The following is a 22,076-nucleotide window of genomic DNA, read 5'->3' on the forward strand; positions in this document are numbered from 1 at the left end:
AGCACACCTTGAAGTTGATCTGCTGGGCGAGTTCTTGGTCCTCTTGGTCATCTGGACTGGGGTTAGTGGGGGAGGGACCTAGGAGGGCAGAGAGCAAGGAGCAGCCACAGGTCTCACAGCAGAAGTCCTGGGATCTGTCAGTGGGTCGGCAGGGAGGGAGCGTTAGGGAACTTAGGGGCAGAAAGGGTTTCCATTGACTTTTCCAGGAGCCCAATGGATTCATCTGACAAGAAGGGTAAAGAATAGATTAGATGACTCAATAAAACCAGTATACAAATCAGCGGAAATCATTCACCCCTAGCAGCCCCCTAAGGAAAAGAGGGCCTGGATTAGTGTACGTTTTGGAGGCATTAAGTGATAAAAGTCAAAGCCGTTTCCTAGTCCTATACAGCTGTATTAAAGTTGATCCAGGTAGGAGACCTGAGGAGTTTCCAGAGTCTGGGTGTCCGTCGCAAATGGCACACTATTTCCTATATAGTGCACTACTTTTGACCTGTAGTGCACTTTATAGAGCATAGGGTATAATTTGGGACACAGCCCTAGGCTTACTGAGCCAATCTGGGCCTATATCCTCTGACAGAAACCCTGTTGAGATGTGTTGGCTGATGCTCTCTGATCACAAGGCTGTTTACTTTGAGTCAGACAGGAGCTCCCATCACAACACACAAAAAACGTAGAGAAACGTACAAACTTCTTAGAGATTTGGTTTGTCAAAGATGACTCGTGTGGGTGAGTTGAAGGCAATTTGACGGATGGATTGAAACTCATTATGTGAAGACAACATTCAACTGTGAATATTGACAGCTACACCAATATAAATATAAAATACAATTCCATCAATGAAGTCAAGCATCACCTCCCAAGAGTTTCTATTCTTCCAATGTGCTTTCCCACTCAACCAATATCATTATATTTATAGGCAGAAAAGACAACCATCTGAAAAATGTCCTCCTCTAACTTCTGCATTATTAACACTTGTCATTACAGCAGCCTGCCAGCCAGCAAAACTTCTCCAGCAGTTTACTTTTCTGTCAGGAAACAGAGCCAACTCTGAATTCTTCTTTTGTGCTGCTGTTTATCTGCTTCCTGCTAGGGGCCCCTGGCCCTGATGTTGACTGACAGCTCTCACAATTACCATAGGGTACGGAGACAACCAAGAAGGAATTTTTAAATCAAAGCAAAGTTGCTGTCTCAATCGCAGCCACGACAGCCCTTTGTGAAACATGGGTCTTTCTTTCATCAGGAAGATAAATAGGCAGGCAGTGCACTGTATGTATTTATAGACAAGGATATGTTCCCGTGTCACATCTCATCTTCATGTGTTAATGAAACAGCCAGTCGCTAAAGACCCCTGTCTGTATGTGTTAATAGAACAGACAGTCATCTGGGATGCGTCATAAATGGTATCCTATTCCCTTTATTGTATATTTTCGAACCAGTGCCCTGGTCAAAAGGAACACACTATAAAGGCAATAGGTTGTCATTTGGGACACAGCTCTTGGACCCCCCCACACATTTTTTTACCTTCTCCAACAGAGCTTTTGCATGTTTCTTCAGAGGGAGAGACCCATAACAATAAGAGAAGAAGAATGAGAAACAACATGCCCAGACATGCCTTTGTTTCCCTGGCAATGGACATAGCTATTTGTAGAGGGCACATCCACTGTGGCCCAGGTGTTAATTACATGACATGCTTGCATAAGCATGACTTTATTCTCAACTTCGTTAAATAAACACCTGTCTATCACTATATGTTCTCACTTTACCCCTACATGTACAAATTACTTTGACTAACCTGTATCCCCACACATTGACTCGGTACCCCCTGTATATGGCCTCATTATTGTTATTTTATTGTATTACTTTTATTTAAATGTTTTTACTTTTGTTTATTTAGTAAATATTTTGTTAACTATTTTTCTTAACTGTATTGTTGGTTAAGGGCTTGTAAGTAAGCATTTAATGATAAGGTCTACCTGTTGTATTCGGCACGTGATAAATACAGTCCATCTAATTGTATGTAAAGCTAGTGCTTGATACAAGTATCCACCATACATGTAATGAACCGTTTAAGGATTACACATTGAAACAAACAGCAAACAGACATTTCACCCCAGACTGTTGTGTTGTTCCTCTCCCAGTCATTGTTATCACCACCATTCATCCATCCCTCCCTCAGTGCAGACACTCAACTGATTTAATGAGCCATTCGCAGTTTCACTGTACCTACCAGCCGTGTGTACTTAGACTTGCATGGCTTAATCTTTGCATTGGAAAGAGAGTAAAGTGGAAAGAGTGGAGGGTTTAATCTGTGTAATCTTACTTTTTGGCCAGGCCTCTCCTCTCCTCTGGATTATAATCAAGGGATCCGATTGCACCCTCCCCTTTGGTTGGCATGAATCCGATTATAGCTATTAGTGCCGTTCTGACTGAAAGGGAGAAACAGAAAAATTATGAAAGACAAAACCCCCCAAAAACTGTCTGTCGACTCGTAACAGCAGTGGATAAAGGGAGTCGCTAAATCACATGAAATACCACGGCACATTCTGTCAAGTTCGCCACCCATGTTATGTAATGCGTTGCGGGAGTAATGCTTTGTTTTATACTGCGTAAGCCTGGATTTAGAAAGCATTTCTGAGGACATTCGCCACAGCAACTCCTCAAATAGCATTCTCCAGCTGACATGATGGGACACTTTTCGCAAAATATTGGGATAGCTTCTGTCATGTCCATGGTTGCTTCAGGGCTTTCTAACAACTCAAAACCAATGGATGATTTGAATAAAGACATTTGTAAAAAGGCTAGAATGTACATTATAAACACCTATGAAATCAAGTAGCAGGCTGACTGGAGGCAAAGAATGGACAGCTGGTGAAAAAACAGCTACAGGGAAAAGAAAAGAGAGAGGTTAAGGAGGCCTGCTATACAGTGAAAGCCTGTTTCAACAGATGATTTGGTTGTCTGAATTCTCTCTCCAGAAATTATTACAACTGTGGGCACATGGTACTGGACATGGTACTGCAGAACAAACATAATCTAGGAACCAATGCAGCTGCCCCCCCGGAGTGAGCCTGTAGTGGAGAGCTGAGACACCAAAAACCCAGTGGTGGATGTTCAATCTCTGGGCCATGGACTCATTGGCTTTAAAAAATAAATAAAAATAATTCACCTTTATTTAACCAGGTAGGCTAGTTGAGAACAAGTTCTCATTTACAACTGCAACCTGGTCAAGATAAAGCAAAGCAGCGCGACACAAACAACAACACAGAGTTATACATAAACAAACGTACAGTCAATAACACAATAGGAAAAAAGTCTATATAAAGTGTGTGCAAATGAGGTAAGGCAATAAATAGGCCATAGTGGCGAAATAATTACAATTTAGCAATTAAACACTGGAGTGATAGATGTGCAGAAGATGAATGTGCAAGTAGAGATACTGGGGTGCAAAGGAGCAAAAAAAAATAAAATACAGTATGGGGATGAGGTAGTTGGATTGGTTATGTACAGATGGGCTATGTACAGGCACAGTAAGCTGCTCTGACAGCTGGTGCTTAAAGTTAGCGAGGGAGATATGAGTCTCCAGCTTCAGGGAGTTTTGCAATTCGTTCCAGTCATTGGCAGCAGAAAACTGGAAGGAAGGGCAGCCAAAGGAGGAATTGGCTTCGGGGGTGACCAGTGAGATATACCTGCTGGAGCGTGTGCTATGGGTGGGTGCTACTATGGTGACCAGTGAGCTGCGATAAGGCGGGGCTTTACCTAGCAAAGACTTATAGATGACCTGGAGCCAGTGGGTTTGGCAACAAATTTGAAGCGAGGGCCAGCCAACAAGAGCATACAGGTCGCAGTGGTGGGTAATATATGAGGCTTTGGTGACTGTGATAGACTGCATCCAATTTGCTGAGTAGAGTGTTGGAGGCTATTTTGTAAATTACATTCGCCGAAGTCAAGGATCGGTAGGATGGTCAGTTTTACGAGGGTATGTTTGGCAGCATGAGTGAAGGACGCTTTGTTGCGAAATAGGAAGCTGATTCTAGATTTCATTTTGGATTGGAGAAGCTTAATGTGAGATTTGTAGATGCCCACATATTCTAAGTCAGAACCGTTCAGAGTAGTGATGCTGGACGGGCGGGCAGGTGCTGGTAGCGATAGGTTGAAGAACATGCATTTAGTTTTACTTGCATTTAAGAGCAGTTGGAGGCCACGGAAGGAGAGTTGTATGGTGTTGAAGCTCGTCTGCAGGTTAGTTAACACAGTGTCCAAAGAAGGGCCAGAAGTATACAGAATGGTATCGTCTGCGTAGAGGTGGATCAGAGAATCCCCAGCGGAAGAGCGACATCATTGATGTATACAAAGAAGAGAGTCAGCCCGAGAATTGAACCCTGTGGCACCCCCATAGAGACTGCCAAAGGTCCGGACAACAGGCCCTCCGATTTGACACACTGAACTCTATCTGAGAAGTAGTTGGTGAACCAGGCGAGGCAGTTATTTGAGAAACCAAAGCTGTTGAGTCTGCCAATAAGAATGTGGTGATTGACAGAGTCGAAAGCCTTGGCCAGGTCTATGAATACAGCTGCATAATATTGTCTCTTATCGATGGAGGTTATGATATCGTTTAGGACCTTGAGCATGGCTTGCCATGTGACCCCAGAGGACAAAAGCAGGAGTTATTTTAGATGAGCTTTTGTATGCTCATTAAAATACCCCGAAAGTGATATAAAGAAAAGCAGTGCGGGATTCTCCCATTGAATCTGATTACATTTCCATGCTTTTGGTACGGAGAATAACGTGAGAGGAATACTCAGGAAAAGGATGGCTTAACGGTGGTAAATGAAATCATGCCAGAAAATAATGGAAATATCAGACTTAATGTAGGAAATAGTGTGCTGCCTGCTGCCAATACAGGGCTTTGTGATCGAATAAGATGTGCGTGCCAAATATGCATTTCCAGTGACACACTTTCTTCTTATTTACTTTGTTCTGAAATTAAGTCTTCTTTTCAGCCCCTTCCAGTTTCCACTCTTTAAATTGCGGGGAAAAAGCTCAACGATAGAACAAAAATGCCTGAGCAAAAAAACATTTGCATATCTGCCTTCATTTAAATTCAAATTAAAAGTCTTAATCCGTCGTTTGTTCGTGTTGGTCCCTGGCAGGCAGAGAACGAGTGAGTGGGGATGCTAGGCTAAGTTTAGTGCAGCAGCTGGATGAGTAGGACTGGAAGAGGGAACAAGGACTGTGTGGTGAGCTGGGTGTGTGTGTGTCTCTCCAGGCTGGAGGAGACAAGCCATTTACTTGATTTTGCTTACACAGAAAATGTATCAAGATAATTAGCCCTTTCTAACTTGTTTCAAGACCTTTTTTGGTTAAAGTAAGCCAAACTATCTGCCAGGCTGCCATCTTTTCAATAGTGGTGGTGGTCACGTGTTAGCGAGGCAGAGGATCTGAGATCGAGTACCAGTGCGGGCTCACGAAGAAGGTATCTGTACTGTTAAGCAAGCACAGTGACACCAGTTACAAAGGGATACCTACTGCTCCAAGATGGCTGCCATGTCTCCGGGTGATGGCCAGAGATGCTCAGACAGATCTTCTTTCCCACCTCGAATCTTCCATTGGGCTGAAAGAGAAGCATATCCATAGAATTACATATAGAATACATGTATAATAAAGATAAGTGATTTATAGGATTTCGATGATAGGATCTCTATTACCATATCACGGTCTATGACAACCAGGTTGAACAAGCAACAGGGAGACAGTGAGACAGGCTGAGGTGAGGTGGAGGCTGGGGGTGGTTGAAGGGAGGGATATTAAGAGAAAGAAAGAGAGTGAGCCTTCAAAGACCAAGTAAAACCTGCCAGCCTGAGCTAAGAGAGAGAGAGAAAAAAAGAGACTCTGGACATAAAAAAAGACTGTCACAACCTGTCTGATCCACTGGCTTTTATCAGCCTGTCATTGATTCTTCAGGTTATTATTGGTGCATGAAAAAAAACACATTACCGCTTCTTTCCCACAGAACCATTCAAGTTTTCTGTGACAGTGCAGTGACAGGCATGGCTTTGTTCTGACAATAGTGTCTCGGTGTGTCATGATATGGCTCCGGGTTTAGAAAAGACATCTATAGCTGTCTATCATCCAGCCTTTGATAATTTGATTGGTTGCTTTTTGTTACTTCAATTTACACATAATTGGCTGTGATTGATCAAAAGAGGGGAATATCTTCATAAGTGTGTGTGTATATGTGTGTGTGCTGGGGGTCTTACTGTGAGTAGGATGATGCTGGGGGGCTTCATGGGATACTCCGGGGGCAGCACGATCCTGCCGTGGTAAACCCCACCGTCAAAATCTGAGTCCGGGGGCCCGCGGACAGAGAAGTGCCACTCAAACAGATTATCCTGCAGGTAGACAACAGGCCAGTCACAAACACATATGTGACTCGTTTCAGGAAACTAGGCATATGTTGCACATCACTACTACACAGGAGAGGCATTTGAACGTAAACATTTATTTTTTTAATTAAAATGCCTTCTGGAACATGTGAACTTTCATGTGCCTTCATAACAAACTTGTATTCCATCCATAAATACGAATAAAATTGTTAAATTAAGCCTAATTGGTTTAGCCACGGAAAAAGTCAGGAACCTTCCCACCAACCATGATTGGCTGAGATAATGGAAGGGCTGGACATGCTGGGAGATGAGTTTGGATTGGTCTGCCATGTAGAATGCTTCAGTTTGTAATGTGAGCTTTTCAGTATGTGTTGACAGTCCTTGCTAACGCTCCGTTTTTTGAAAGATATAACATTAGCCATCAAGAACAACAAAAGTTTTGCTACTTCTCTCAACAACATTGATGCCTTGAATTTAGCAGGCGCTATCGACAGATCATTTGGAAAAAGTGATGGGCTACTTTCTGCACATGCCACGGTCAATGTGAACCGGAGTGACTTGACACAACGCTGGCCAAACAAGATGTAGCTACAAACAATGGTTAAATGGTTCCAGCCTGCCATGAAGAATTCATCCATGTTATACGGGTAAGAGTCTAGCTACATTTTCTGATATAAGTTTTTTATTTAGTCAGAAAATCATTTTTATTGCAAGTTCAATCTCTCAGTTAGGGAACATTAACTTGCTGGCTCGCTAGCTAAAGTTACGTGTATGATCTGTGTAGTAATATTATTAGAATCAGAAAAACCATTTGCATTGCTAGTTATAGCCTAATGTTAGCTAGCTAACATTGAACCTAGTTTGTTAGCTTTAGCTACCTGCATATTTATACTACAGCTATGACAATGTTTGTATTGGTTAGTCTTATGAGTTGGGATTATGCCGTTTCATTGTTTAGCTAGCTAGCTACCTACTAGCTAGCTACATGTCTAAACAAAAGACTCCACTTCGGCCGAATTATTACATGACCCATCAAATTAGCCAGGTATGTCTGGGGGTGATTTCGGCCATCTATTGTATTTGATGAACGTGTACATGTCTAGACAATAGTGACCCATCCACTTAGCTAGATGTGACTGGGGGTAGTTATAGCATTTCCTTCACATGAACCATCAATTTAGACAAGTGTGTCAGGTAAGCGTCATCTGATGATGAGCCTGAGTGAGTTTGGGTGGCCCCAGGTATGACTGACCTCCAGTGGCTGGGCGTGGTAGTGCTCTGTGGGGTGCCTCAGTTCAGCTGCCTCCTTCATCAGCCTCTTCACAGCTAGCACCCAACCGGTGAAGAGAACAAACAAAACATCACGGTTAGCGCCAGGTAAAGCTGACATCCACTCATTCTTTATCCCAGCTGACACCAAGCTTGCAGTTTACTTCCACTAGCATGTGGTGTTCCAGGCATCCTCTCCACCGGTAGGTCTACATCCCCATATCCACAGACAAATATAGGGCCCTATAAAATCTGCGTTGTGGAAAACGCGGACAGAATCACAGGATTCAGACATTAAAACAGAATTCAACAATATTCAAAAATGTGTTGAACTTAGTAGGAAATCGACAAAATGTATTGAACTTACTAGAAAATGCATTAAATGATTTTTGGGAAAAACTAAATGAAATCAGGCAAAAAATAATAGATTTTATAGAGCCCTACTGACACAACAGTATGCTAGACTCCTGAATTAAAGTACACAGCCCTCATAGCTGCGGGAAGTATGGGTGCTGAGGGTGCTGCAGCAGCCCCTGATAAATCGAAAACAAATTTTAAATTGAAAAAAATTGTCAGCGCGCAAGGTCATGGAGTTCTCTATGTTTGTTCAGTTATTGAGTTGTTACGCTTACCCACCGACCCGTTGAAAAGCAGGCGAGATGGAACTGAAATTGGAAAATAATTGGAAAAGGAAAGTGGAACTAAGGGGTATTCAGATGAACGGAATTGGTTTGGAATCCTTTAGAAGAAGTGAGCCTGTGAAATGAGCTCAGGAGTGGGAGTGGGGACCATCAGTTGGAAAGAAACCCTGGTTGGCCTGGCTATGTTTGAAAACATTACCAGCAATCAAATCCTTGCTTCCTGCATTCTAGTTTCCAAAATTTCTCTTAAAGCACATTGAAGGAGAGGATCCAAGGTCCCTCCCTTGAACCTGCTTTGAGAGGAATTGAGAAAAACAAGGACAGGAGAAACAAGGATTTGACAGCTAGTAAGGTTTTCAGACACATCCCCTGTATGACTATAGGGCGAAGGGCAGGGGAGGAAGGCAGTGGAACAGAGAGGCTGACACCACACGCCTCCCGGGGCACGTGTTCCAGGTCTAATCTCGCCTCGGGCCAGACCCTCTAAAGATCTAACTATCTGTACTATTCTGTAATCCTACACTGAAAAGAGAAGGTGTGTGAAACTAGAATGCGCTGAGTAAACTCTTCCCCCTCCACCCCCCTGTTTACTCACAGATGGTAAGATCAAGTTTATCTTTCTGGGGGAATTTTTTTTTTGCATAAACTAAAGATGAGGTTATGACTAGGGCTGTTGCGGTGACTGTATTACCGCCAAACACTGGCGGTTATGAGTCATGAAGGCAGTCGAATTCCAAATGGCCGTTTAGTCAGTGTAATTAGGCTTCTCCAAGCTCTGATGCTGCTGATGGTCATTAGTAGCCTACCAAACGTATTAACTACCTGGTACTCAGCACTCCATGGTCCCTTTAAATCACTGACATAAATGCAAATCTATTCGAAAATCTAATCAGACACTTCATAAGAGGCCATGAGCTCATGTTGTGCAACATTTCTATAGGCTATACAATTCCGCGAGAAAACAATGATGGCCTCTATTAAAAAGAGGAGGATCCATCAGCTTTCTATAGGCTAGGCTTACAATATTTATTTCTCAACTTTCCTAACATTAAGCACATTGCTTAACTTTACAATAGGAGTATAGCCTACCTGGCTGGCATGAAAATGAACCCCAGGAAAGCGTCCTCCATTCGCTATGTATTTTTTCCGTTGCCCCTGTATCGAGACAGGTGCATGATAATGGTCCATTCTAAATCAAAACACATTTCACACATTATTTAGTATATGTAAAGACAATATTAAATCAAGAATAGTCTGATGGGTGACAATATTAGCCTATCACTTGTGAATGACACCCAGCATAAGGCAAGAAACGAAGCATTTTTTTGCAACTTCTTCAAATAATAGTATCACACCTCATGTAGCATAGCCCAAAGGCCTATATGTTTTTTTAAATGTAGTTTTTTGTACGTTTTAGCTCTTTTTCTCCCCAAATTTATGGTATCCAATTGGTAGTTAGTCTTGTCCCATCGCTGCAATTCCCGTACAGACTCGGGAGAGGCGAAGGTCGAGAACCATGCGTCCTCCAAAACAGGAAAGTGTCCAAATAACTTCTTAAAATTAAGCACATTGATCCACTTTACAAGAGGTGTAGAGCCTAGCAGTGTGCGAGTGTCCAGTTTGGGGAAGATCATTTACCATAAAAATGCACCTTTATAATAAAAGCATCACATGCATAATCGCATTTCCGGTCACTTTTGATAATGGTGGTATCCCGCTAATGGAACATTGGTCCTTATAGCCTACTGCTGTGTGTGCACTGCTGCGCTTATAATGTGAAGAAATAGCCTAATAGTTTATCAACATTTTAAGCTAAACGTTATGATCTGTTGTGTCAGCCACATAGCGTAAAAAAGTGGTTTTGATGCTAGTGGTTGTATTCATTTGAGATCTATAGCATCCCACAACTGTCCCAGACTATGTTTGGAATATTTGTTTCTCGCACAGAATATAATAGGTAAACTTTTGTACTTTGGGGGATAGTAGATTTACATAGGCTAGTGCTTTTGCTGTTCGTTAGAATTACTCATCTTATTGGCTGACGAAAAGTAAATGTGGACAGTTCTTCCAATATTTTAAATATGCACCTCGGAATTGGATAAGGACGCAGTTGCGTCCCCGGTGTGTCGGTCTTCACTTGTAGCCTGTGAGAAAGACCCGATCACGTGATGGAGAGCCATGTGAGTGAGAGGTGCTTCAGAGCCCGCAGCACTCAGTGAGAAGGGCACAACGCAACACTCCGGGCCAAGGACACCATGGCCACTGGCCACAAAAGGCATGGATTTTTTTAGGGTGCATTAAGGCCACACAAAGGGGATGCCACTGTGAAATTCGAGGCATTATCAAGTGCTTGTCAAATTGTGAATGAGAGTGATGAAGTGTGTACAGCCTGCGCAGAAAACAAAGCAGAGCTCATGCCTTTCAAGACACTTTTTTCAAATCATCATTAGAGTCGCATCATGCAGCCTTACAATGTATTAAAAATCTAAACATATAGCCCAATGTTTGTAGAACAACTAAAGATACATGAATAACTCTAAATTAAGCATATAGGAGTACCTAGTTATTTAACCACACTCCCTCAAATCATTTGGAGATAATATATTTTCTATTTTATTCAGCTCTGTTTAATTGTATTCATACTATGAAATAATATATAAATAATGCCACGGAATTCGAAGCAAATCTTGTCTGCTAAATGAACTAGTGTAGCCCACAGCAATATGGCATAGCCAGATCAGGTCCTAACATAATGACAATGCTATTCTGTTTTTCTGAAATAAAAACATTTTGTTCATGTTTCTTTAGACCTGTCTAAAAAAAAGAAATGGATTTATTGTGAAGGTGTAGGCTATACTACATGGATTTATTAGACTTTTTAAAATGTAGATGTTCCAAAGGTATCAGTGACTTGTATGCTATATGTGGAAGCCAGGAGATGCTAAATGTGTTCGTTACTTAACGGTCAATTACAGTGAGATCGACAGTTATTTGCTTGACAATCGAAGTTTCGTGACCGCCACAGCCCTAGTTATGACATGCTAATAATTATCAATAAGCACCTTTCGAAGAGCGAATGACATGCAGGTCAAACAGTGTGACCAAAGAAATGGGGGAATACTATTTACACCAAAAAAATACTGTCTGAGAAAGTTATTTTCACATCCTGACTTGTTAAATTAGTGAAGCGAATGGTTTCTACTGTGGCTTTAAAAGGTGCATCGTAATTTCAGGAAATTTCTAAAATATTTCTGGTGCTAATAGTGGAATGACAGTGTTACTAAACTGATAATTTCAGTTTGTGAGAAAACAAGCACTGAATAGTGTAGGGAATCATTGTAACATCTAAATCGCTGGGAAATATATTTTCCATAACAAAAAATTAAGCTTCAAACAGTGGTTTTGGTCCACCAGCTTCAAACAGTGGTTTTGGTCCACCAGCTTCAAACAGTGGTTTTGGTCCACCAGCTTCAAACAGTGGTTTTGGTCCACCAGCTTCAAACAGTGGTTTTGGTCCACCAGCTTCAAACAGTGGTTTTGGTCCACCAGCTTCAAACAGTGGTTTTGGTCCACCAGCTTCAAACAGTGGTTTTGGTCCACCAGCTTCAAACAGTGGTTTTGGTCCACCAGCTTCAAACAGTGGTGTTGGTCCACCAGCTTCAAACAGTGGTGTTGGTCCACCAGCTTCAAACAGTGGTGTTGGTCCACCAGCTTCAAATAGCTGTAAAAACGATATTTTGTGTATTTGAAAATATATTTCACAGCGATTTAGATGGTACTGAGACACCGAGGTATCGCTCCCCCTTATAACTTGGGATCAAATATGCTCTGAAAGCAAACATGTTGACATGAGTACCCTGATATCGGGGAATTTGTGCCATTCTGTAAAAATTGTTAGATTCCTTACACTATTCAGTGCCTGTTTTCTCACATAAACTGAAGTTGAGCAAAAAGTGTAGAATTGTAGCAACTAGGAAATTAGCAAATCCACTTGATAAACACAGCCAAAGTCAGAACAGCTTTCCCAGTATCATTTTTCCAACAGATGTTCCCCCGGAAGGAGAAATACAAATATCACAGCCAATCATAACACTGGCGGGTAAGTAATACTGTAAAACTGTATAATTTCACTATTAGCGACAGATATATTATGGACATTTGCTGATGCAAAAAAAATAAATAATCAAGCTTAGACATCATGTTGTAGGAGTCAGACACCGACAGATGCATTTCTGTTTATACAGCTTGGAAATCTGTTACAAATAGATGCTAAGCTTCAACGGGAAGTGGCACAATACAACAAAGCTGAAATGTATGTAAGCACTCAAGCTAGTCACAACTTCAAGCACATAACAAAGGAAATATTAATCATTTTCTGTGGAATTGTGCAATAGGTTGTACCCTCTTTGTTACTGCTATGGGATCCCCCATGGCTCCTAACTATGCTAATTTGTATGTGGGTTACATGGAGAAACAGTCTATTTTCAATCCTCTCAAATGTTTTCTTGCCTCAAATCATTATTTGGAAACGGTATATGGATTATATTTGTGTTCTATGGAGGGGTGATGCAAAACAGCTCCAGGCATTCCATGTTTTTCTATCATTTGAGATTTACTATGCGATCTGACACACGTCAAATCAGTTTTCTTGATCTTCTGATCTTGTGTGAAGATAATGTTCTATACACTGATCTTTACAGGAAGCCTACTGATCGTAACAGTTTGTTGAGGGCTGATAGTTGTCACCCACTTCCCTTGAAAAATAGTTGTCACCCACTTCACTTGAAAAATAGTTTGCCCTACAGCCAATTCTGTTGAATCAAAAGAATCAAGGAGAGGGGCTACAAGAATGATCAGATTAATATTGCCATTGAGAAAATTCAAAACAAAACATGACGTTTTTCAAGGTCAGTCTCGCAAAAATACGCATTCTTGTGTTCTAACTACCCACTATTCAAAGTGGTCTGAACAAATTAAGGGAATTGTTCACAAACATTGGCACATCCTAAAATCCGATGATAGTCTCGGTAATGTGTTTTCGTACCTTCCCTGGTCGTATTCTCGCGGGGCAGAACTCTCAGAGACCAATTGGTACACTCAAGATATTCCTGAACAACGTCTATTTGCGCCCCTACTGGATTGAAATTACAAATGTAATGGCTGTGCTCAATGCAATGGCACTTGTAGATCCTTCAAACACCCACAAACAAGGAAATCGATCCCAATCAAAGGTGTTATTACGTGCTCCACTAAGGCAGTTATTTATCATATAACTTGTCCTTGTGGTAAAAATGATGTGGGTAAAACAAAGCACAAATTAAAAGTACGCATCTCAGAGCATCGTAGCACCATTAGGGGTAAAAACTTTTTTACCCAGTTGCGGCCCACTTCTTGGAGGCAGGCCATTCTATTTCGTCTCTGCGTTATATTGGCATCGAACATGTCACCCTCCCTAGGAGAGGGGGTGACCTTGATAATTGATTGTTAAAACGAGAGGCTGCCTGGATCTTTAACTTAAAGACCCTTGCGCCCTTCGGTCTCAACGTAGACTTTGATCTGAAGCCATTCTTGTGATTGTGACTTTGCCATTGTAATTGTTTGTAAGCTTTTGTAGTCAAATGAATATATGATCATATGCTATCCATTTGTTGTTTGTATGCTGTTCTTTGTATGACATTTTAATATTTGATAATTAACCAATGATATTAGGCCACTCTTGGCCATGATTACAGACACCTGTGTCTTTTGACACTACATAAACGAGTCATCCCGCAGTGTTTGTGATCATACCCTGATGAAGACAGCTTGGCTGTCGAAACGTTGGTAATTCAATTTTTGCATCCGAGCTCCTAGAGTGAGCGGCTTTTCAAATGTACCCTCTTTGTTGACACCGACCAGGGTATCAATTCAAATGTGTTGCATTCTAATACAATTTGATTAATTGACAGAGTGCTTAATATTATATATATTAATTTGCAGTGCTTAACATTTGCACAGTGCTTAAAATAATATTCTTCCAGAAAACAATAAGGAATACAACTGCCTAGTTTAGTATGAAGAAAGAACAGTGGATAGAGCTTAAGGACCTTGTATAGTATGAATGAATAGTACAGTAAATATTGAACAAAGACTGTAGGGAGCCAAGAGGTCATGGCAGAAGATATACAGTGCATTCAGAAAGTTCAGACCCCTTGACTTTTTCCATATTTTGTTACATTACAGCTCTATTCTAAAATTGATTAAATAAAACATTATCAATCTACACACAATGCCCCACAATGACGAAGCGAAAACAGGTTTTTAGAAATGTTTGCAAATGTATAAAAAATGAACAACAAATTTACATACAGTGAGGGAAAAAAGTATTTGATCCCCTGCTGATTTTGTAAATTTGCCCACTGACAAAGAAATGATCAGTCTATAATTTTAATGGTAGGTTTATTTGAACAGTGAGAGACAGAATAACAACAAAAAAATCCAGAAAAACACGTCAAAAATGTTATAAATTGATTTGCATTTTAATGAGGGAAATACATATTTGACCCCTCTGCAAAACATGAGTTAGTACTTGGTGGCAAAACCCTTGTTGGCAATCACAGAGGTCAGATGTTTATTGTAGTTGGCCACCAGGTTTGCACACATCTCAGGAGGGATTTTGTCCCACTCCTCTTTGCAGATCTTCTCCAAGTCATTAAGGTTTTGAGGCTGACGTTTGGGAACTCGAACCTTCAGTTCCCTCCACAGATGTGCTATGGGATTAAGGTCTGGAGACTGGCTAGGCTACTCCAGGACCTTAATGTGCTTCTTCTTGAGCCACTCCTTTGTTGCTTTGGCCGTGTGTTTTGGGTCATTGTCATGCTGGAATACCCATCCACGGCCCATTTTTAATACCCTGGCTGAGGGAAGGAGATTCTCACCCAATATCTGACAGTACATAGCCCCGTCCATCGTCCCTTTGATGTGAAGTTGTCCTGTCCACTTAACAGAAAAACACCCCCAAAGCATAATGTTTCCACCTCCATGTTTGACGGTGGGGATGGTGTTCTTGGGGCAGCATTCCTCCTCCTCCAAACAAGGCGAGTTGAGTTGATGCAAAAGAGCTCCATTTTGGTCTCATCTGACCACAACACTTTCACCCAATTGTCCACTGAATCATTCAGATGTTCATTGGCAAACTTCAGATGGGCATGTATGTATATGTGCTTTCTTGAGCAGGAGGACTTTGCGGGCGCTGCAGGATTTCAGTCCTTCACGGCGTAATGTGTTACCAATTGTTTTCTTGATGACTATGGTCCCAGCTGTCTTGAGATCATTGACAAGATCCTCCCATGTAGTTCTGGGCTGATTCCTCACCGTTCTCATGATCATTGCAACTCCACGAGGTGAGATCTTGCATGGAGCCCCAGGCCGAGGGAGATTGACAGTTATTTTGTGTTTCTTCCATTTGCGAATAATCGCACCATCCTTCTCACCAAGCTGCTTGGCGATGGTCTTGTAGCCCATTCCAGCCTTGTGTAGGTCTACAATCTTGTCCCTGACATCCTTGGAGAGCTCTTTGATCTTGGCCATGGCGGAGAGTTTAGAATCTGATTGATTGCTTCTGTGGACAGGTGTCTTTTATACAGGTAACAAACTGAGATTAGGAGCCCTCCCTTTAAGAGTGTGCTCCTAATCTCATAAAAGACCTCGGAGCTAGAAATCTTTCTGATTGAGAGGGGGTCAAATACTTATTTCCCTCATTAAAATGCAAATCACTTTATAACATTTTTGACATGCGTATTTATGGATTTTTTTGTTGTTATTCTGTCTCTCACTGTTCAAATAAACGTAACATTAAAATTATATACTGATAATTTCTTTGTCAGTGGGCAAACGTACAAAACCAGCAGGGGATCACTTTTTTCCCCTCACTGTAAGTATTTAGACCCTTTGCTATAATACTTAAAATTGAGCTTAGGTACATCCTGTTTCCATTGATCATCCTTTCTATAACTTGGAGTCCACCTTTGGTAGATTCAATTGATTGGACATGATTTGGAAAGGCACACATCTGTCTATTTAAAGGTCCCACAGTTGACAGTGCATGTCAGAGCAAAACAGGAATTGTCCGCAGAGCTCCGAGGCAGGATTATGTCGAAGCACAGCACAGGGGAAGGGTACCAAAACATGTCTGCAGTATTGAAGGTCCCCAATAACACACTGGCCTCAATCATTCTTAAATGGAAGAAGTTTGGAACCACCAAGACTCTTCTAGAGCTGGCCGCCCAGCCAAACTGACCAATCGGGGGAGAAGGGCCTTGGTCAGGGAGGTGACCAAGAACCCGATGGTCACTCTGACAGAGCTCCAGAGTTCCACTGTGTAGATGGGAGAACCTTCCAGAAGGACAACCATCTCTGCAGCACTCCACCAATCAGACCTTTATGGTAGAGTGGCCAGACAGAAGCCACTCATCAGAAAAAGGCACATGACAGCCCGCTTGGAGTTTGCCAAATGGCACCTAAAAGACTCCCAGACCATGAGAAACAAGACTCTTTGGCCTGAATACCAAGCGTCACATCTGGAGGTAAATTGCCACCATCCCTAAGGTAACGCATGGTGATGGCAGCATCATGTTGTGGGGATGTTTTTCAGCAGCAGGGTCTGGGAGACTAGTCAGGATTGAGGAACAGATGAACGGAGCAAAGTACAGAGAGATCCTTGATGAAAACCTGCTCCAGAATGCTAAGACTGGGGTGAAGGTTCACCTTCCAACAGGGCAATGACCCTAAGGACACAGCCAAGACAATACAGGAGTGGCTTCGGGACAAGTCTCTAAATGTCCTTGAGTGGCCCAGCCAGAGCCCGGACTTGAACTCGATTGGATATCTCTGGAGAGACCTGAAAATAGCTGTGCAGCAACGCTCCCCATCCAACCTGACTGAGCTTGAGAGGATCTGCAGAGAAGAATGGGAAACTCCCCAAATACAAGTGTGCCAAGCTTGTAGCGTCATACCCAAGACTTGATTCTGTAATCACTGCCAAAGGTGCTTCAACAAAGTACTGAGTAAAGGGTCAGAATACTTATGTAAATGTATCATTTTTTTATTTTGTAGAAATTTGCAAAAAAATTCTAAAAACCTGTTTTTGCTTTGTTATTGTGTGTAGATTTATGGGGGGGAAACAATTTAACCCATTTTAGAATCAGTCTGGAAAAAGTCAAGGGAACTGAATACTTTCCGAATGCAGTGTATGGTTTGCATGTGTGTGCGCTACAACCTCTGCCCTAATGCATTGGGCCCACAGAAACCCTGGACCGGAGGAGACAGCAAGGGCAATAAATTACAGTGACAGCCACTGTGAGTTAGCACTGTCCAAACTAGGGCACAACTCTCCAGCAGGTCTTCACACAACAAGCCTGCAAAGCAGAGCGAGCAATCCTTTCTCTCGCACTCCCCAGCAGCAACAGATGATGCAATCATACAAAGGAGGAGCTATTGTGGAGGAGGACCATGTGTGATTATGAGCAGAAAACTCTGTTTTCTGGTCTAAAAAAAAAAGGTGAGGGAGTCTACAGTATATAGTGCCCTCTGTAATTATTGGGACAGTGAAGCATTTGTTCTTCTTTTGGCTCTGTACTCCAGCACTTTGGATCTGAAATGATACAATGACTACGAGGTTAAAGTGCAGAATGTCAGCTTTAATTTGAGGGTATCTTCATCCATATTAAATTACAGCACTTTTTGTACATAGTCCACCGCCTGCCCCCATTTAAGGGGACCAAAACTATTGGGACAAACTCACTTATGTGTATTCAAGTAGTCAAATGTTTAGTATTTGGTCCCGTATTCCTAGCACACAATGATTATATCAAGCTTTTGACTCTACAAACTTGTTGGATGCATTTGCTATTTGTTTTGGTTGTGTTCCATTTTATTTTGCACCCAATAGAAATTAATGGTAAATAATGTTTTGTAGCATTTTGGAGTTACTTTTATTGTAAATAAGAATAGAATATATTTCTAAACACTTCTACATTAATGTAGATGCTACCATGATTATGGATAGTACTGAATGAATCGTGAATAATGATGAGCGATTAAGTTAGACGCACAAATATCATACACCCACAAAAATGATAACCTCCCGTTATTGTAATGGTGTCTTGGGGGTATGATATTTGTGTGTCTGTAACTTTCTCACTGTCCCAATAATTACAGAGGGCACTGTATGTGGACGTGTGGATACAGATTTTCACAATTTTTAAGTTGATACCTGCCGTCTATCTCTACTGCTGTGGGGTGGCAGACAAAATATTCCACTTGGGACTTCTTTGCGGTTCAGCGATGGGGAAATTATTGTGACGGAGGTGAGATACGGTATCAGAGGTGGGCATGCCAGGCTTGTTATGTTGAGGGCCACTTGGAATGTCTCAGCTCCATGTCTCATTCAGCCTGATTACGGTGATGACTGGGTGTCCGTCAGCACCAGGGTTTGATGGCATGGCCAATGGCGACTCAGACACTGCCTGTGCCACTAAGCTCTCCAGTCATGGGTCTGATCCCCGGGCCATGGCAGCTGTCAGTTTGTCCGGTAATATGTGGGTCCCCCTCCAACTCCAACTTCGGCATGGTGGTTGTCTCTCTCAGCAGCTGGCTGACTAATATTCTGAGATTTCACAGAAAACACCCACTATTGGACTAACCAGGTTTAATACAGTGGGCTGGTGGGATGAAGAGCAAAATATTGTATACTGAGTGGTTTCATTTGGGAGTTGATTTGACAGGTCATTGGAGGGTTGATTTCCAGATAACACTAGCAGTGTGGTCGGCTTGTGCACACCACCCTCCTCTGTGATGATCATCTGGAAGAGACAGCTGCCATGAGAGGGAACATGCAGTATAGGGCTACATAGCTTACACTTCCTATTCCTATTGTGCATTTAGCCTACCTACCTTGTCCTAAAGTTGCAATTGCCCATTTGTTACTAGGCAAATAGGCTATATATGTAAACTTCTAACTCTGAATCTGGGGAGTTTGATGCATAGCCTAATTGTTCAAGGGCTATATTATAATGAGTGTAAGGTCAAGTAAAAATGTGTGTTATGGCCATGTGAGCACTCCGTTCTTCTGAGCTGAATCTATCCTGGAGCGCCACTAAGCACTCTAAGAACCACCCAGCCTCAAGTCCAATTCGTTTGGTTTGGGGATTAAGCACTGGCTCCCACTACTGAAAGAGATGCAGCTGCCTTAAAAAAGCACTTGGCACTCTGGTTGTGGCGGGGAGAGAGAAAAAAAGCCTGAAGAGAATAAAAAGCCTAGTTATTTTTTTTCCCGCATGTGGGTGGTCAAATCGGCATGGTCTTGGAGTAGTCTGATATAGCTTAGTCTGCACTCGTGTTTCCCGGGGGATAGCAAGGTGAGATGCAGTTCTCAGACCCCTCATCCGACAGCGAACATGCCCCCTCGTATAGGCTAAACTACTCAGCCGTCCCTCATTAAAGCCACTGTGGGATCAGGGGCTTTTGAAAGTGAGAGTCAGGCTATCGGTTAAGCATGGTGAGTTATCGTAAAAATTCACAAGTTAGGATACAGAGCTAAAATAATAAGAAAGAAATCCTTGACAACAGTATTGCATAATTTTGTCAGTAAGAATCCAGCTGTTCAAAATCATAATAAACTAGATCAGGACAACAGTAATGTCAAGCTTTACATGACAGTGCTCTTACCATGGCTCACAGACTTTTCATCAATACTGATACTCATTGCTGATACACAGGGACCAGATGTTGCAGACAGACAGTGACGTTTTTTTCTTCACTGGATCAGTTAATTGCTCTGCTGAATACAATCAAAGTTCCTCACGCCACATTACTTGGAGACATGGTTAGCATCGGAGTGGAACTCTTGTTCTCAACTAGCCTACCTGGTTAAATAAAGGTGAAATAAAAAAACTCTACACATGTGAAGCACTTATCTCCCTATGGAAGTTGTCAATGCTGTGACTGTCCCTAAAAAGGAACAGACAGACTAGGGCTGGATCTCTGCCCGTTGGTCCTCCTCAAACACCTGGATGCACTTTGACAGGAGCCCAAAACCCTCATTGGTTTTCTATGGCTGCATCCCAAATGGCACTGTATTCCCTTTATAGTGCACTACAAAACATTAGGAACACCTTCCTAATATTGAGTTGCACCCCCTTTAACCCTAAGAGTAGACTCAATTCGTTGTGTGAAAAACCCAGCAGCGTTGCAGTTCTTGTCACTCAAACCAGTGCACCTGAGACCTACAATCATACCTCTTTTAAAAAGGCACTTAAAAGTGCGCAGAAGACGTGGATGTCGATAAAGGCAGCTCCCCGCACCTTAACCTGTCCATTCCCCTTCATCTACATCTGGATTTAATAGGTGACATCAATAAGGGATCATAGCTTCCACCTAGATTCACATGTTCAGTCTGTCATGGAAAGAGCAGGTGTTCCTAATGTTTTGTACACTCAGCGCACTACTTTTGACCAGAGCCCTGGGAATAGGGTGCCATTTGGGACACATTTTATGTGGAGTGCTTTTTTAGCCATGTCTCATAATAACAATGAGTGGGAGTGAAAGAAGAAAAGCCTCTGCTGCCACATGGGCCTCCTGACTCCAGTGGTGAGAAGGGTTTCGGTCAATGGCCCTGGGAGATAGGATTATAATCCTGTACACAAAATCGTTTTACGTAACGCATTTTAGTGTTTGCAGCTGGGGGCGATTCAGGCAGGGTTTGTCCTGTGAACAGGGAGACACCGTTATGTAACCACTTTTAACCAAACTCTTAAGAAGACACGATAGGGTTTAGAGACATAGGTGATGATGGAAAACTTGGCGCTCACTACTGACCACTCCCCTTTCCAAACGTAGAGAAGGGCTACGTCCCAAATGGCACTCATTTTTATTTCTCATGTATTTTTCTTCTACCATGTCATTTTTTTAGTACTACAATGATATTGATCACTGAATTGTTGAGTTTAGAACTTGCAAGAACGACATTTCACAGCACTTGTGCACAAGACATTAAAACCTGAAACTATTACCTATATAGTGAACTACTTTTGACCAGAGCACTATGAGTTGTGCACTATATAGGGAATAGGGTGCCATTTGGGACGGGAACAATGTTTTGGTTGTGGGTTTCTAATGCTGTTTGTTCACAGCTGTCTGCTCTCCAAACTGGGAGGTAATGCCAGGTCTCAGAGACAAAAGGTGGAAAGTGATACTCTAAACATAGGATCTTCATTTGCTTTTCCACACAGAGGGCAAACTGTAATTGCATTATTTTACAATGTGAATAATTCCTCTAGTTCCCCATAATATAATTGAACTACTACAAAGTGTTGCAGCCTTATCCTTCTTTTGACCCCATTTCAAAACTGGAACCAAGTTTTTTTATTTGATCATTTCTCTAACTCAACTATTGCCTCAGACTTATTTCTCAAAATCCAAACTCTAGCTAACCCAAGCCTTATTGTAAGCCCTTCCTTTAAGTCCTTACCTTAAATCCAGCTCACTTGCCAACCAACACCAAGTGTGCAAGGACAAGACAGCTTTAATCAATATTCTGATCAGAGAGAATTCTACCTCTATACCTGATCTAGTGTGCCAGAAGCGACAGGCAAAAAAATGCTTCATGCTAAAACAAGGTCTCGGTACATTTCGATTATCTTGACAGAGCCCAAGGCAAATGCCACAGAAGGCAGAAAATGAAATCTAGAAACCATCTCTAATTTGATCGAGTGTGAAACCACAGAACCTGCGAACACATGGA

The 22,076-nt window shown here is 42.0% G+C and overlaps 1 protein-coding gene across 10 annotated transcripts in view; it reads right to left on the bottom strand.

Annotated features, from left to right (window-relative positions):
- Positions 1-22,076, bottom strand: part of LOC110529501 (ubiquitin-conjugating enzyme E2 J1) — a 37,490-nt gene that overhangs the window by 6,241 nt on the left and 9,173 nt on the right. For 2 of the 10 annotated variants that reach the window (XM_021611737.3, XM_090183091.1), the window contains exons 2-7: positions 9,386-9,451; positions 7,639-7,712; positions 6,261-6,392; positions 5,530-5,614; positions 2,324-2,429; positions 8-134 (exon numbers count right to left, since the gene is read on the bottom strand). In XM_021611737.3, coding sequence (XP_021467412.2) covers positions 8-134; positions 2,324-2,429; positions 5,530-5,614; positions 6,261-6,392; positions 7,639-7,712; positions 9,386-9,451 — 590 coding nt within the window. Of the gene's footprint in view, positions 1-7; positions 224-2,323; positions 2,430-5,529; positions 5,615-6,260; positions 6,393-7,638; positions 7,713-9,385; positions 9,486-22,076 lie in introns of all 10 variants that reach the window. The other 8 variants (XM_090183093.1, XM_021611740.3, XM_090183094.1 and 5 more) reach the window with 5 other exon arrangements.

This window comes from Oncorhynchus mykiss, chromosome 8, assembly GCF_057628025.1.
Source record: "Oncorhynchus mykiss isolate SJ-2025 chromosome 8, ASM5762802v1, whole genome shotgun sequence".
In the NCBI taxonomy this organism is placed as follows: Eukaryota; Metazoa; Chordata; class Actinopteri; order Salmoniformes; family Salmonidae; genus Oncorhynchus; species Oncorhynchus mykiss.